Here is an 18068-nt window from a genome sequence, read left to right on the forward strand (position 1 = left end):
ATAGCAGAGCATATGAACTCGGGGGCAGTGCCCGACCTAGCCTGGAAAGTGAGGCAGCCAAGTTTGAAAAGGGCGCGCTCTCTCACCGGAAGCCAATGTAGTGCTTTGAGCAGTGGAGTGGCCCGATGGTATTTAGGTAGGCCGTGAATCAGGCGGGCAGGCTGGTTCTGTACCAGCTGCAAGCGGTGGATCGCATAGGCAGGAGCCCCATTGTAGATTATGTTGCCATAATCAATGCGAGATAGTACCATGGCCAGCACAATGATTTTTAAAGCAGAGGGGGAAAAGAAACGGGAGACTTTCCTAATTATTCTGAGGGAAAAGAAACAAGAAGAGACCACTGAACCGACTTGTGAATGAACAGAAAGTTGTGAGTTTAAGAGGATCCCAAGAGTTTTAACTTCGGGTACAGGGAGTGGAGGGACACCAAGTGACGGGGGCCTAAAGGAGGGGGACCACGGACTGCAACCACCTCCGGTCAAGACCAGCTCGGTCTTGTCCGGGTTGAGTTTGAGGTGGTTGCAGTTCATCCAGTCCTGAATGAACGTCATAACTGTCTGGACATTCTGGGCGGATGAAGATGAGTGGGAAAGGTTGACGATTAGCTGAAGGTCATCGGCGTAATTGAACACCGTGACCTCCAGCTGCTGTAATATAAAAATAAGGGGGTAGATGTATAAATTAAACAAAAGAGGGAAAAGTGATGAGCCCTGGGGGACCCCGCACTCTACCTTGCGGGAGGCCGCGGCGAAGCCAGCCAGATGGACCGCTTGAGCTCTCCCGGCTAGGAAGGACTCGAGCCACGAGAAGGCCAAGCCCTCTATGCCCGCCGCCCTGACACGGTTGAGGAGGATGGAGTGGTCCACAGTGTCAAAAGCGGCGGACAGGCCCAGGAGGATCAGGGCTTGCGGAAGGTTGATGTCAATACCTTCACGCAGTTTGTCCATTACTGAAATCACCACCTTCTCCGTAGAGTGCAGGGGACGGAAACCGGCTTGACAGGGGGAGAGAAAGTGATTTGCCTCTACATGGGTGCTCAGAGTGGTCGTGACATGGGTTTCAAGAACTTTTGCTAAGTAGGGCAGGAGGGAGATAGGGCGGTAGTTGGAGGGGGAAGATGAGTCGGCGTCAGGTTTTTTTATGATTGGAATGACAACCGCTGATTTATGTGGGCTGGGGACAGTGCCGTGTGTAAGCGAGTCATTAAGAAGGGCCAGGGGTGGGGCAGGCTGAATAGATTTCCCTAAGGATGTGAGCTGGGGCAAAATCCAGGAGGGAACCTGATTTAACCCGATGAAGCAGCGGGAGAAGTGTGTCATTGGTTAACAGCGGAATAGTGGTCAATTTAAGGGCAGTGGGGGGTGGGGAGGGATTGACAAATGTAGGGGAAGGCGGGGGGGATGTTGTGTTTAATTTTGGCAACTTTGTCAATGAAGAACTCGTTGAGCGAGTTGCAGAGGGACTGGGAAGGGGGAATGGTGGCCGTAGCTCTGCTGGATGATGCCAATTCATGGACAGTAGAAAAAATTTCCTTCGAGTGGGACTCTGCTGCCATTATCCTGCTCGTATAAAACTCAGTTTTGGCCTCGAGAATGCCCTTTTTGTAGATTTGTAGAACGGACAGATAGATTATCTTTTGCGCGGGGCTGTAAGTTCTTCTCCAAGCTCGCTCGGCCCTCCTTGCAGCTAATTTCTTTTCTTTTAGATCTGGGGTAAACCACCGATTGGCTGCATGGGCCCGCTTGACTGTAAGCCGCCTTAGGGGAGCAAATTAGTCACCCGCCAGGGTAAGCCAGTTGTTAATAGCGGCCAGCTGGGAAGTAGCTGCAAGGCCTGAAAGGTCAGGGCTGGTTTTGGCCAAGGTTGAGCAGAGAGAAGGCATGTCGGTTTTGCCCCATTTCCTGACCCAAGTGTTCTTGGGGAGCTGGGGTCTGGCCATAGGGGCTAGAGCAAGGGAAAAGGTGATAATGGAATGATCTGACCAGGAGCACGGGGATATTGTAGGGGATGTGGACGGGACATTCAATGCCCAGATTTGGTCTAGCGTGTGGCCATGTGTGTGGGTGGAACTGTAAATGAGCGATGAGAAGTTCAAACTGATCATGAGGTTGGTGAACTCTTTGGATTGAGGGCTTTCGGCAGGATCATTGGGCCAAAAGTTGAAGTCCCCTAGGACTAGTACTGACGAGTTGTTGATCACAGGGTAGCCAGGAGGGTCTGAATGCTTGAAAGGAAAGAAGGAGTAGGTTGAGGAGGACGGTAAATTAGGACGAAAGTGAGGGGTGCCTGGTGAGAGGTCGAACGGGCTACAAGGTGGTCTACGTCAGAGATAGGAGGGGAAGGGAGAATCTGAAAATTGAGGTCAGTACGGGCTATTAGGGCCACTGCTCCGCCGGCCTGCCTTCTGAGCGGTCCGCCCGAATGGCGGAATATGAAGGTGGTAAAGCGGCTAGCACATTGGGCAGGGAGTCGGCCTTGAACCAGGTCTCTGTTAAAAATAAGAGATCTGGTTCATGAGAGTCGATGTAATCGAATAGCTCGTACTGATGGTTGACCGCAGACCTAGTGTTTAGGAGTGTGGCCGAGGTGCTAAATACCGGAGCAAGGGGGACAGATGGTGTTAGGGGAGCAAGGGGAGGTGTAGTGGACGACGAGGCTAGATGTGATACAATCCCGGGGGGGAGGTAGGGAGGGGGGTATACAGACCAAGATGCATCAAGTGAGTAGTTGTTGAGGGGTCAATGGAGCCTGGGGCCCAATACGAGCAGAGAAGGCGAGTACGTGGTTAGGCAGGCAGCATCTCGTGCCCCTAGCCCCGGCCAGCCGCGGACGGGCGCAGACGGGCTTAACTCAGGCGCAACTCCGGCGTGCCTTCGTCGCGCCCGCTGTGCTTGTCCGCTGCGCTGACTCATACTGCCCGTTTAAATAGGGGCGGAGCGGCGGGGGAGTGGCAGGGCTGGGATAGTGAAGTCAGCCCAACCCAAGATGGCGCCCGCTGCGAGCCCGCAAGCACGATCAGCCCCAGCCGGCAGCTCACCTCTAAGAACAGAACAGAAATCAAGTCAGAACCTGCATAATTTTAAAAAGGTTAGTGACAGTTTAAAATACAGCGAGCAGCGTAGTAGCGCCTCCGCTCGCATTCAGCGGGGCGAGATGCGTGAAGTAAAGGCAAGGCGCTCCTAGCGTTCACCGGTCTACCCACTGCCACCGGGCCACTGGCAAACACGAAGGGAGAGGGGATCGCGCTCCTAAATAGGGGCGGAGCTGCGGGGGAGTGGCAGGGCTGGGATAGTGAAGTCAGCCCAACCCAAGATGGCGCCCGCTGCCGCTGGCAGCCCGCAAGCAAGATCAGCCCCAGCCGGCAGCTCACCTCTAAGAACAGAACAGAAATCAAGTCAGAACCTGCATAATTTTAAAAAGGTTAGTGACAGTTTAAAATACAGCGAGCAGCGTAGTAGCGCCTCCGCTCGCATTCAGCGGGGCGAGATGCGTGAAGTAAAGGCAAGGCTCTCCTAGCGTTCACCGGTCTGCCCACTGCCACCGGGCCACTGGCAAACAACATCAACAAATACTCCGACATGAGTCCCTTTCTCACTGCACCATCAGGATTCAAGCAAGCCGGGCCGAAGACGGCTGAAATGCCAGAAACCGGTCCCCGGTAGCTTGTCTCCTTTCTGGTGAAGAATTGGCTTGGTAGTTTAGTCTACCCTGTTCCCATGATGCACTGGGCCAGGGACAGACTGATTTGCATATAGTCAGGTTCTGAGCTGGGATGGTGCAGTGAGATAAATAACGGTGATGGATCAAGCCCTGATCTTTGGACTGGGTAAGAGTGGTCTGCTTAATTCAGACACTCTGTTCATCACCACCCCCTTTTCTGAATTGTACCAATGCATGTCAGTTCAAATGTTATTCTGGCTTCCATGTACAGCCAGTGAAGGTATTTTAGCACCAGGAGGAGCGGTTCATATTTTTAGTGCTGCAAAATAAATGACTGCCTTGCCCTTATGCGCCCTGTCAAAACAGTAGGCCCACGACCACACAAAAGGAACGCTTAATGGTTCAACCCCGATGTAAAAACTTCGAAAGACAGAAAACATATGGAGGAAACCATATCAAAAGTAATGGCAAAGGACTTCAAAGGCAAATCAGAATCTAATGAATGTTCAATATTGAATGTAATGGGGTGATCAGAAGGTAAGAGGATAGGGAATATTTTATTAATTACAAAGGTCCTCGTAAGGAGCAGCACCAGCGTGCGGCAGAACATCCACCACCAACAACTGCTAACTCCCAACACCACCCTTAGAACAACCCACTCTCCCACATTCCATGTTCTACTTATTCCAACACCCCATCACTATAACACACATCATCTAAACCCAAACCAACAAAAAAATTACTTTATACATAACTAATATGGACAATTTCAGTTCTACTGGAATGATTCATGAAATCTGATTAACTAATTATCCTAACTGGTAATCATAAAAAAAAAATCAGGAGGTTTCCTCACTCCTCGTACTTCAACATTACCGCCAGGCTCATCTACACACGCATCATGGCCACATCCTTCTACCTCACCACCACTTCTCCATGCATCCACCAACAATTCCTTCCCCAAAATGTAACCACTATCCTTCACTTGATTCACCTTTCCCACCATTACCCACCTTCATCGTCTACATTTTTCCAACTTCACAGCACTCCCCAACACTTTCCTTACCCTCAACGATTCTGATCAATTAGCAGCACCCTTCACAACAAATCTGGGGTTCTTCATGCGTACAAACTGCCCCACCTTAACCACAGGTCATCTGATCTTATGATTCCATTTGTGTTCAGTACGTTCTTGCAACTTCTCTACAATCATCCTCATATTTTGATCACATTCCCCAATCCTGGTTTTCCCATTTCTCACACTATCCTACTGCACACAGTACCACACCTTGTAGACTCCCTTCCTCATCAGAAACATCTGCGACTATTTAGTTTACTTTTTTCCCCTATGTTCTTACATACCCTACTGAAATGATCCTTCTTGCAAGTGCTACATACTTTATTTAGTGCCGGACACATTTTAAAGTTAGCCAAATGGCGACTTAAGCCACATATGAAACATAAAAGTTGTTTAACCCCGGTATGTCCACATTCATTAGTCTTCGCATCACCAGTTTTGTTTTTTAACCCCCATCACTGGTCTTCGCTTTCCCAAATTTACTTTTGAATCTCACATGAATGAAATAGCACTCAATATATCGCGTAGTTACCCGGAGGCATCCCAACGCTGATGCGGATAACTGAGGCAGAAGAGAACACCTAGGGGAAAGGCCAGATGGTTAGGTTCCTTTTGTAAGTACAGAGTAAGGGAGTTCTGTAGTCTGGAGGCATTGTAAGAGATGAGCCGGCCGCCACTTCTGGCTTTCTTGATCCTGCGTACAACTTTTATTTATTTTATTTTAAAGGTTTTATATAGCGCTAACTAGACCCGGAGGTATTAGAGCGCTTTACATGAGCATCAGATCATAGTTACAGGTTACATTGTTACAAAGGTTACACAGTTATTAGAGCATGGCAACATAGTTACTTGTAAGGTCGGGATAAACAATAAGCACAAATACGTAAGGGGAAGAGCAGGCAAGGTCAAAGATTCAGGGGAGGGAGAAGGAGCTGGGGAAGTGGACAGGTAATGAAGGCGGGAAAGAGAAGGGGAGGGTGAGGGACACCGTAAGGAAAGAAGGGGGGAAAGGGTGACAGGGACACAAACCGGTAGACGGGTCAAAGCAACGTCCAAAGTCCAGTAAGCTGTGATACCAGGGGAAGTGGTATCACTTCCCTATCTCTATTGCGGGAGGCTCCCTTTACGCAGTGGACTCTCTCAGAGGGGTCTCTGAGACTCGAGGGCCTACATACTGGATCCTTCCCCAAAAAGGGGAGAGGGAGTGCTTTGGCAAGGGGTGCCATACCATTCCTCAGCTGTGAGTGTCTCCCTTGGTGCAGTGGACTCTCTCAGCGGGTACGCTGAGACTCCAGAGAATAAATATTGGATTTTTCCCTAACAAGGGGAGAAGGAGTGCTTAGTCAAAGGGCACAAAGGACAGGGGGTAGGCAGACTAAGAGGCAAGGTGAGAGAGAGTCAGGGAGAGTGGATAGGAGCTAGGGAGGAAGACAAATAGAGAAAGAGTACTAAATGGGAACAAAATTAATTAATGAGTTATTATATAGCACTGGCTAGACCAGATGGAATCAGAGCGCTTTACTTGAGAGACAAAAGTGTTGCAATTTACATCAATTAAAAGTTACATATGTATCAAGAAAAGCATTTAAAGAACAAAGGAGACAAGGTGAATGGAGCAAGGAAGGTAAGGGGTTAGGGTAAAGGGGCAGGAGGAAGATAGGACGTAGAGACGAGGGGAAAATTTGCCCAAGGTTCGGCTGGGTAGGTGACGGCAGGGAGGGGGAGTCTACAACCCATCTCCTCTTTCGGTATTTGGTAGCTCCACCGGGAATCAGCCAAATCGCTAGGTCTCCAAGTCTGGGGTAAGTTCCGCAGGTTCCAAGTCTTGATGTGTAGGCGATAGGTTCAAGGTCTGGTCAATGTCCAATTGCTGTCCCAGGGAAGTAAAACAACGTGTAGGGGTCCACTATGGAAGCTATCATGGGGTCAGGCAGGGGACTGTACGGTACACTGGTGGACATCCTAAGGTCAGGCATCTAAAATCAATATCCAGGACAGCGGCCGCCAGAAAATACCAAATTCAGCATGCACACACCATAACACGCACAGACATGCACAAGCACACACCAGTGTGAGCACACACTCTCATATGCACACTGATGCACACAGACACGCACATAGCCAGGAACATCCAAGAACATAAGCACACATAAAATCCCAAGCACTAATACAAAAACACCCAAATACCTGCACACGCAAACACCAATCACATGTACAGACATGCAAAAGCTCACACAAATGCGCTCACTCTCATACACGCAGACAAGCACAAACACACAATACAGAGACTATCAAAAACACAAGCACACATACAATCACATGCTCCAGAACAAAAATACCCAAGGACGTACACACAAATACATGCATGCATGCACACACAAACACACACACACACAGATAGGCACAAGCACACAACAAATGTGCGCACATACTCTCATAGGCAAACAGAGGGCGCACGTACAGAAACATCCACACACACACATACAATCCCACTCAAATACATGTATACACCATCAGACACACAAACATAAGCACACATGCAGAAACATCTGCGCGCACAAACACAAGCACACATACAATCATAGGCTCGAATACAAAAACACCCAAATACATGTCCACACCATCACACGCACAGACATGCACGAGCACACACAAATGTGAACAGTCTTCCATACACGGATAGGCGCACACACACATACGTGCATCCGCACAAGTCCCCTTATACACGCACAGAAGCACACACAAAAGCACTCCCATGTCACATTTCCCCAGGACTGCCGCAGCATTGATGGAACACAAAGGCAGAGTCAGCGTTACCGTTGTCTTTAGGGCGCCGCCATCTTAGGACCAAGCAGTCGGCCCACGTTTTAGCTCGTCCGGAAGCACCTTATAACCGGTCCTTGTGGGCACTTTACAAACATCAAAAGTACAAATCTTTTGGGTGAAGCAAGCCGCTTTCTTTGTGAAAACAACACTCCGGGCGCTGAATGGAGAGTGCGAGGAAATTTCTCACAGTCAATGCAGAAAGTGGCAAAACTTCGAACAAATCGTCCTGTTTAGGAGGCCCGGGAAACTCAATTCGCTGACAGCTGGTTTCATCCGGTCTCACCGGGACGTGCAGGGTTTATTCAGATGGTTCACGCCCGTGCCCAGCCGGCCCTTGCCCCGGTGACCCTGGGTAATTCTCCCCGTGTCACAAGAACTCAAAATCAAATTTCAGTGCCAGCATGGGGGGGCTTTCAGCGACCGCCCGGCTCCGAAAGTCCAACGGAGTGTGTCCGCCACCCCTCCGGCGAGGATAATGTATCTTCTACGAGGTCACCAGATAAGGAAAGAATGCGGGAGCTCGGTGGGTTACTGCGCCTGCTGCGGAGGTGCTGATGCAAACGTAGATTGGAATCCGGCCCAACTATTCGTTCTGCGCCGGCCCACAAAGCGCCAAAGTGCCTCTCGGCACCTTGATATACCATCCTGTTGGCGCTATATAAATTGTCCCGTCCCACCCAGCCAGTCGCAGCACAGGTCTTTTCTCCGCGCCGCAGCTGCTCCGGACCCCCGGCCGCGGAGGAAGGCAGGTCGGGCCCCAGCAGCAAGAAGGGGGGGGGGGGAGGGGGTTGGAGGATGGGGGGTGGTCAATCTCCGTCGCAGCTGGCTGTTCAAATCGATGTTGCAGACCAGCGCCTCGTAGGGCTGAACCATAGAATGATTGATTGGGGGGCCATTCCCTTCCAGCGACTTATGGGTGATGCACAGAGCCTTGAAGTTGATTCTCTCCTGGATAGGGAGCCAGTGGAGGGACTGCAGGGCAGGCCTCGCAGAATGCCGATTCGAGATCCCCATGAGCATCTTTGCTGCACAGTTTTGCACTATCTGGAGTTTCACGATAGCCGAGCTCGGCGCCCCTAGAAATTAGACATTGCCGTAATCTATCCGAGATAGGATGAGTGCCTGGATCATCCGCTTTTTGGACTGGAAGGGAAGAAGGCGGAGCACTTTGCATAGCATCCGGAGGATGCCATAGCAAGAGGCTACAACCTTCCTGGCCTGAACTTTAAAGCTGAGGTCCTGATCCAGCCAGATACCCAGGCTCTTTATCTCGGTCTTAGGGGCCGGATCCTTCATTGACTACACTTACTCAACTACTTCCACTACCCTCACTTCTTACTGTTTGAATACATTTTTCTGATACTTCAATACTCCTGGCAGTATCAACAGCTGCCTTCAATGATATCTCTCGACAAGACCATAACTTCTCTTGTATTTTTTTTTAGAATTTGTCCTCATGAGAATCTGGTCCCTTAGTACCTGGTCATATGATGTGCTCAAAGTCACAAGTCACTGCTAAACCTCCGAGTATAGTACAAACTGGTCACTGGTCCCATTTTCCTTCTGCACCCAAGAATAAAATTGAAATCGTTCCACGACCACATTAATTTTCCTACCAAATCTTTCCTGCATTTGTTTGATTGCATCTTCATACACTCCAATGTTCCCAGCATTCTCCAATAATGGTACATGTTTTAATTCTCTCAAACCTATTGCGCGTAATCTGTTTCAATAATGACAAATGTCTTTCCACCGAACATTCATCCTCCTCTAGAACCTATACATAAGCTTCAAATAAATCTAACCACAAATCCCACGATATAAGTGGCTCACCTTGTTCTGCTAGGAAAAATGGGTGGAGGGGCTGGTTGAACACTAGCCATAATCACACACACAATAGGCTATTATTAATAAGTATGCACGATAATGATGTGATAGTTGCAGCACTTCCCAACAATTATATATGGCACTTGCGCAAATGGTATTAACACATTTTGACCAGCATGAACCCTTGCAGATACACTAACCCCCCAAAACACAAAAATTGCTGAAAGCAGTACTATTTAAGTATCCACAGTAACTCCAGAGCCATTTCAATTCCCAAAGCACTAAAAAAATATAGGTGTGCCAATCACATAGAAATAACTGGCCTTAAGTGTACTTCAAAAATTGGTGTGCCATTCACCGACCAGTTAACTGTCCATAAAACTTCCCAATATCACACATTGAACAGGAACTCTCACACTGCAGGACAATGCGAGAAAGTGCTCCACAGCCCGTGACAAGGACAGGGAGTGCCTGCGGGTAATAACGAGCACAAGGTATGCTGTTCACAGGAAAACGCCTTCGGCCTTGGCTCATCACCTCGCTGACCAAATCACTGCTGCTGTTGGAATCTACGCTCAACCACAGAGGTTCCTCGATGGTACGACTTCAAAATAAACCATCACCACAACCATTAGACTGCTTCCACTTGAAAGATGGTCACCAAAGTGAACGCAAAACGCAACAACGTCATACTCAGCTGCAACGCTAGTCTGATAACTTCCCCAGCAAGATGGTCATCAGCATAAATGCCTCTGCCCTTGACGTCACTCTCCGCACCAATGCACAGGATGGCTCGCTCCCCCTGGAATTGAAGATGCCACACAATTCCTGCAAGGAGGGTCTTCAGAAACAGCTCAAAATCCTTGCTTGGTATCGGTGGTTGGTAAAACGGCACTGCACCCGGTTTCCACGCGATAATTACAACACTGAGCACTTCACCAATTCTCCAACTTTTTTTTAATGTTTCTGCTGGTGCCACTCCATCCCTCACTCATCGCCATCATTGAAAGAAACGGGGTCATCACAAGGTAAGAGGATAGTGAATATTTTATTAATTACAAAGTTCCTCGCAAGGACCGGCAGCAGCATGCGGCAGAAACATCCACCACCAACAACTCCTAACTGCCACCCTTAGAAACACCCACACATTCCATTTTCTACTTATAACAACATTCCATCACTATACCACATCCAACAAAGAGACAAAATGATCATGCCTCATGGAGGCTGCATGACTTACAGAGAACTCTTCAAAATACTCATAAATTTCAAAACCCTGCATTTGACCAAGCAAGTGTAAAGGACTCGGAGGGCTAGGCAATGCCTTAACAACACACTACGTTGAAAAAGCTGCCAACCTCAAATTCTCTTTCCAGTCAAATGCAATTGCGAACATTAACCTGCTTTCTTCCAAGTAAAACTTTTGACCACAAATACACAACTATTACTGTACACTTTTAACTGTCTGAAATAAACTATTTACCTAATCAAATGAATACCTTTGGCAGGTTCCCCAGAAGATCCATGCCCTCCAAACAAATACAAAATTACCCTACTATAATCCTTTGCTGCCATCCACCTAGAGAGCGTATTAACTCCTCCCTATCAACAAATAAACGTCCACACTAATTGAAAACATCCTTTGTTAAATCAATACTGAAGAAACGAGGTCTTAATCAAGCTGACAACAAATTATAGACCAATTTACAATGGACTCGGTGTAGGTAAACTAATCGAAGATACAGTGTTCTCCCAAATCTCATCCTTCATTGAGCAAAACATCCTCCTATTGGATGAACAAACTAGATTCAGGCTATGAAAACGCACTGAATCAGCACTGATCTATATATGGAATGACCCAAAGCAATCCGGGGTACTGTCCTGAAATGGATAAAATTCGAACTAATCAAATATCCCAAATTTCCTCCCTGCCACCACTTACTTTGTCACTCTATATAAAGTAGACGTCCCACAGAAATCAACCACTGGACTTTTATTTGTTAAGAGTGTATCTAACCCTTCGTTCTGATCTTGTGAAAGCATTCTCCCTCACATGCTATAACTATGCTTAAATCTCGACCAACCTTTTAATGGCAAGGCCTTAAGACTCAGAAAATGTAGAACGGCTGTCAAACAATTGATGCAAAAGACCCACCTTAAAGATGGCTCCTGATCTGTGAATCCAGACCGGTCATAAACACGTCCCACTGGTTTCTCAAAATTGAACAGCCATGGAGTGTCCAAGTGGAATCAACAAATCTTGTAGGGTTCAAAGACAAAGCTCTCACTTGAATTTCAAATCAACTATGTGATCACAGACTCATTCTCAATGATGTGAACACATGGACTCTTCTTTGCATTCCTTGAATTCACCCACATGACAAAGGCCTCTCTGTCCCTAGCGACATCTTGTCTAGCCTATGCAAATCGACTCTACATGCTCTCTTTAGCGCCAAAGAATCCAGAATACAGCAGCCAGACCAGTACTCAACGCAAACAGAAGGTACAACATTACGCCATCTCTCAATGCTCTTCAGGGGTCACCAGTTGTATGAAGAATATCCTTCAGAGCACTTTACTTTACACATAGGACAATCCATGGGGCATGTCCAAAATTCTTATAATATAAACCTGGGTCAAACAACAAAAAGTGAAACTTTAGGTCAAAGACTCGCCTGAATAAGAGGTGATTATCAGTACAGGCATGCAAGCTCTGGAATATACTCCCAAAGAGGATAAGGATCATCAGCAAATATTGAGAATTCAGGAGAGAAACAAAGACCTAACTTTTCCTAAATACTGAAACCAACTAAACTTGTATCACAACCATGGACTGGTTTGTAAATGCTGCTTACAACCCGATCCTTACTCAAATTCAAACCTAAGCCATATACATGTGCGCCTGCACCAAGTCTGGAGTACACTCTAGGGGTCTCACACACAACATCAAAACTCAACACGAATAGAGTTGACGGGTACCAACACCCTTTTCTTATCCATATGCTACAAATGTAGGAATGAATCACCCAGCTTGGAAAGGGAAATGCTATATTAATGCAGCAATATAATGCAACAAAATGCTGCCTCAATGAATGTAGTAATTGTTTATATCTTGCCTCGTTTCTCTCTACAGCTTCACTGGATTCTCAAGCACTGTTCTCTTGTCTGCACTCTCTCTATATCACCCTCATCTTACTTTATTTCTATCTCTTGTTTTTTCTTACGCAATCACTCCTTTCTCACCCGGCTGCTATTTGTTTATTTCAAAAGTTTTATATAGCCCTGGCTAGACCCGGAGGTATCAGAGCGCTTTACATGAGCATCAGATCATAGTTACAGGTTGCATCATTACAAAGGTTACACAGTTATTAGAGCATGCAAACAACATAGTTACTTGTAAGGTCAGGATAAACAATAAGCACAAATACGTAATTGGAAGAGCAGGCAAGGGCAAAGATTAGCAACTCGGAACGTATCACAGATGAAGATCCGAAACTCACCGGGAACAGGTCCCCTCCATTCACAGGTGTGGTGACAAGGTCTCCAAAGCCCACTGAAATATAGATAGAAGCACGGGTGGTCAGTAGTGATGAAAGAGCACTAACGCATACAGATAACGGCTCTATATATTTATTTATTTTAGAGTTTTATAGAGCGCAAACTTGACCCGTTAGGGTATCAGAGCGCTTTACAGAGTCACAAAGTAAACAATAGGAAGGATAACACAAGAGGGGGTGCTGGGAGAAAGAGGGAAAAGCATTATAAAGAATAGTCAATATTACATTGTCAAGGACGGATTCCGATTTCTTGGTGGGGCGAGGTCCCAGGATGGAGGCAGTAGTCTTTGGGGTGGTAGTGGAACGGGGTATATCTCACTCAAAGAATATAGCAGGCCAATTTGAATCAGCCAATAGACCCATTTCCTTCCAGAGTGCGGCCCTCTCTAATCACCTAACTCTCTTGGTATCACTCTAAAACACATCCCTACTTATAGCCCGATTTAGATGTTGATGGACAAGTTACTCCATCATAACGGTGACGGATATCCCATGCGCCAAAATATAAATCCCATTATATCCTATGAAATGTACATCTCGGCGGACAGGTTATCTGTCACCACTGTGACGGACTAACCCGTCCGCCGAGATCTAAATCAGGTCCGGAGTCTTTAAAGCCCCGAGCATGAAGGACTCTGCACATGAAGATAAAGAAAGGAGTTGGCTGGACTCACAAACCAAGAAAAGGTTTTGCAATCAGATTTTATGTCATTCATTTCAAGGTATTGTGGGTTCATGATAAGCGTAGTCAACCTCCAACTCCAGAAAAGCCCACCCTCATAAATCCTTTGTGTGTCTCCCTATTCCCTTTTGTTTAAAATGTCTTGTCATCTTGTGGCGAGACATTGATCCTCCTGCTCTGTAGTTTTAAGGAAGGCACACCAAACTCTCATCCGCATGGAACTGGTCACCTGCAGTTGAGAGTCCTCACTAGCCCACCTGCATCTGGGGACGCCAACCCACATTTGGTGGTCAGCTAGAGGATCGTAACTTGACATTCAGATGGGACCTTGACTAGCTCCTTTGGCAAAGTGATCCGGGACTTTTCTGCAGCCCGATTATCTGAAGGAAGTTGCCATCCTATCTTGCAGCTTTGCAACAGCAACACTGGGGGTGGTATTCCTCCGGTCCACCGCCTGCATTTTTAAATCTCTTTTAAATCAAATTTGATATCAGACATGAATTAGACCATCAGACTGACAGATGTTTTGCTCGTCCATGTTTCTTCTCTTGTCACCTTCACTTCTCACTTGTTTCCAGTGACTAATTTCTGAGTTGTTAATGCCTTGACTTCTTTTGGGGAGATATTAAATAATTAAAAATTAGGCTTGTTATGTTGCCCTAGCTTCATTCATTTTAGACCAGGATAACTTGGGCCTTGTTGCTACATAACAATGTTATTGTTTCCTGTAAGAGATTTTACAAATTGGCATGCTGTGTGCTTTTTCAGGCAAGAATCTGTAATCTACTTGCAGTCTTTTGGCAATGGTTGCAGAGCACGTGTTTCATAGGACAATAGATACTCTCTGGCTTGGATATATATTTATTAACATGCTTATGGTACTTTGGCACCATCTGCATACCTATTTATAAATGTCTTATTATGGAGCCGTTTTCAACTATTTCATGGAAATGTTGTTACAACCGTGTGCTCAATTCAAAATTCACAATATATGTATTTAAAACATTTTTTTAAACTGGGCAACCATGTATTTTTAGGAGCCAGAGCATTTATACTGTCCCTGTTAGCTTGCTTCCGTTAATGCACACTAATAAAACGGGACAGCTGCTGTGCATCTTCTTTCCCCAGAGACAGCTGCCCAGCCTCTTCTTTCCCCAGAGACAGCTGCTCAGCCCCTTCTTTCCCCAGAGACAGCTGCCCAGCCTCTTCTTTCCCCCGAGACAGCTGCCTTGCATGTTCTATCTCCCGGGACAGCTGCCCGGCCTCTTCTTTCCACCAGGACAGCTGCCCTGCATCGTCTTCCTCCAGGACAGCTGCCCAGGAATCTCTTTACCCGGGACAGCTGCCCGGCAACTTCTTTCCCCTGGGACTGCTGCCCGGCAACTTCTGTCCCCTGGGACTGCTGCCCGGCATCTTCTTTCCCCTGGGACTGCTGCCCGGCAACTTCTGTCCCCTGGGACTGCTGCCCGGCAACTTCTTTCCCCTGGGACTGCTGCCCGGCATCTTCTTTCCCCTGGGACTGCTGCCCAGCAACTTCTGTCCCCTGGGACTGCTGCCCGGCAACTTCTGTCCCCTGGGACTGCTGCCCGGCAACTTCTTTCCCCTGGGACTGCTGCCCGGCAACTTCTGTCCCCTGGGACTGCTGCCCGGCAACTTCTTTCCCCTGGGACTGCTGCCCGGCAACTTCTTTCCCCTGGGACTGCTGCCCGGCAACTTCTTTCCCCTGGGACTGCAACTTCTTTCCCCTGGGACTGCTGCCCGGCATCTTCTTTCCGCTGGGACTGCTGCCCGGCAACTTCTTTCCCACAACAGACTACTGCTCTGCATTTTCCTTTCCCTGAACTTCTGCCCTGCATCTTCTTTCTTCTGGGACAGTTGCCCTGCATATTCTTACCCCTGGGACAGCTGCCCTCCATCTTCTTACCCCTGGGACAGCTGCCCTCCATCTTCTTACCCCTGGGACAGCTGCCCTCCATCTGCTTACCCCTGGGACAGCTGCCCTCCATCTTCTTTCCCGTAGGACAGTTGCCTGCCTATATTTCCCCAGGGACAGCTGCCTTGAATATTCTTTTAACTGGCAGAGCTGCCTGGCATATTCTTTCTACTGGGACAGCTGCCCTGTAACTTCTTTCTCTTTCTAACACTAAGTTTCTCAGAACTGATCTAAATGCCTCCTGCGAGTGATAGTTTCAATCCAATGGAGGATTCCTATTGAGACCACACCCCATCAACGACACAACTATTTTCTGTTTACAGGGCTGCTATAAGAATATCATGATGGCAGTCCTGGTGAAAATCCCAGTAATTAATATACGAGAGGTCGAAATGTCAGCAAAACTGATGTTTGGGCTGTACAACTCATAACTGAGGTTAAATATTTGTATTCTGTTCTATTAAAAACATCACAATGTCCGCTTGTGAGATTGACAAGCAACAGAGAACAACAGTGGCCACCCTTTTAAAACAGAAACAGAAAAATAAGTTTCTCATAGCCCAATATAAGTATCAAATTAAAACATAACAAGTACCCGCACTCATCACAGGGGGAGTGGAAAACCTACAAAACAGAAGCAACCAACTGTGAATAGTTACAAATTATACAGTTCGAGGCCTCCGCTAAAAGACAATAAGCAGAACTATCAGAACATTCGCCCAAATACTTGGCTACTAATCTCATGAATTTAAAAATATGGCGCAAGGTTGCATGTTCTCTTCAGCAAAGCAATTAGTGACAGTTCTTGAGTGTATTCAGCCATTTGGTATGACATACAGGGACAACGGGCTGCATTCTGTCCAGGTTTAGGTCGCCACTTGAACACAATAAAATATGGGGTATATATCTTCACTCCTAGACCTACATAGCTTACATCAGCAAAATGCGTATTTTGAATTTGTACAGGGCAGTCTTAATGTTTTTTGTTTTAGAGATTGTTTAGAAATCCACATTTCAGAACTTGGATCACTACTTTTAACATTTCGTTAAAAATTATAAACAATATAAGAAACTCGGATAAAAAAAAATTCTTCAAAAGCAACCAATGCTATCCAAAGGTTGTACCGAACAGCTCATTTATTTATTATAGATTTAATTCCACAGAAAGCATTTGGACTACTACCAGGAGAAACTCCTAATCAGTATTTTCATTTGAAATTCTTTTTTATTGAACAAGCTATCGATAGCAAGCCACACTCTAGCTGGATGAAGACACAGAACATCACTGGCCAAGTTTAAGCACCGAAAAGGCAGCGTAACATTATATATGGGCTGGTTGCCAAACTTATAAACACCATAAATTAGCATTTGGAAGAATTTCGTATAGACTCAGAGGTATATTTACTAGAAAAAGACGCTACGCAGCAATGCAAGTCATCTTGCTGTGCCGAGCTGCGTCATTGGGGAAAGTGCAGGGATGTGTCATATTTACAGCAATAGGACACATCTCTGTGTTTTCCTCTGCGCTGGGGCACAATTGACTGCCTAGCATTGCCACAGGTGCCCTTGCACCATGGTGCAAGGGTGCCTGCGTTGCAGGGATGATTGTTCTTGTGCAGGAAGCGACACCTTCCTGCACAAAAATAACCTTTGTTGACGATTTACTCATTCTTTGTGTGCTGTAGAATGCAGTATACACAGAAAGAGCAAACAAGCATTTGCAATGCAATAGGTCTCGCATTAGGAAAGTTTGAGCTATTGGTATTGTAAATGACAATTTTTTTTATCTATGTGTTGGTTTTGAAAATAGCAAAATTAATTGTTTGTCATTTACAATGCCAATAGTTTTAACTTTTGCAAATGTGACACCTATAGCATTTGTACTGCAATATGTGTTGTATTTACGTGACTTAGACGTTTTGATATTACAAATAACAATGGCTTTTAATTTTTTTAAATAATTAATTAATACTTAAATAAAAGTTATTGTAATTTATAATGGCAATAGCTTAAACTTTTGTAAAGATTATGTTCAGTGTATTTTATTGTGACCAAAATCCAAGAACAGAAGTGAAATATTAACATCTTTTTGTGACATTTGTAATAAAGCTTGAAACATTGAGAGCATATTTGAACCAGTTGTTGTTGAATGGTTTTTACAGATTGAAGCTGTGGTGGTGCTGAGTGATGCGATAGCTAGATAGAGGGGGGCGATAGATAGAGTGAGTGCGATAGATAGATAGATAGATATACAGACACAGACAAGACAGATAAGACTGATAGAATGAGGGCGATAGATGGATAGAGTGAGGGCCATAGATAAGATAGCTAGATGGTTGTGTGTGGGGGGGGCTGTGTGTGTGTGGGGGCTGTGTGTGTGTGGGGGGGGTTGTGTGGGGGTGTGTGTGTGTGGGGCGGTTGTGGGTGTGTGTGAGGGTGTTGTGGGTGTGTGGGGGGAGTTGTGTTTTTGGGGGGGGGGGGGGGGGAATTGTGTGTGTGGGGGCG

The 18068-nt window shown here is 46.5% G+C and overlaps 1 protein-coding gene across 2 annotated transcripts in view; it reads right to left on the reverse strand.

Annotated features, from left to right (window-relative positions):
• CLTB (clathrin light chain B) overlaps positions 1-18068 on the reverse strand; it is a 55764-nt gene that overhangs the window by 31052 nt on the left and 6644 nt on the right. For both annotated transcript variants that reach the window (XM_086931757.1, XM_086931756.1), the window contains exon 2: positions 12892-12944. In XM_086931757.1, the coding sequence (XP_086787883.1) occupies positions 12892-12944 (53 nt within the window). The remainder of the gene's footprint in view (positions 1-12891; positions 12945-18068) is intronic.

This window comes from Lissotriton vulgaris, chromosome 7 (assembly GCF_964263255.1).
Source record: "Lissotriton vulgaris chromosome 7, aLisVul1.2, whole genome shotgun sequence".
Lineage (NCBI taxonomy): Eukaryota > Metazoa > Chordata > Amphibia > Caudata > Salamandridae > Lissotriton > Lissotriton vulgaris.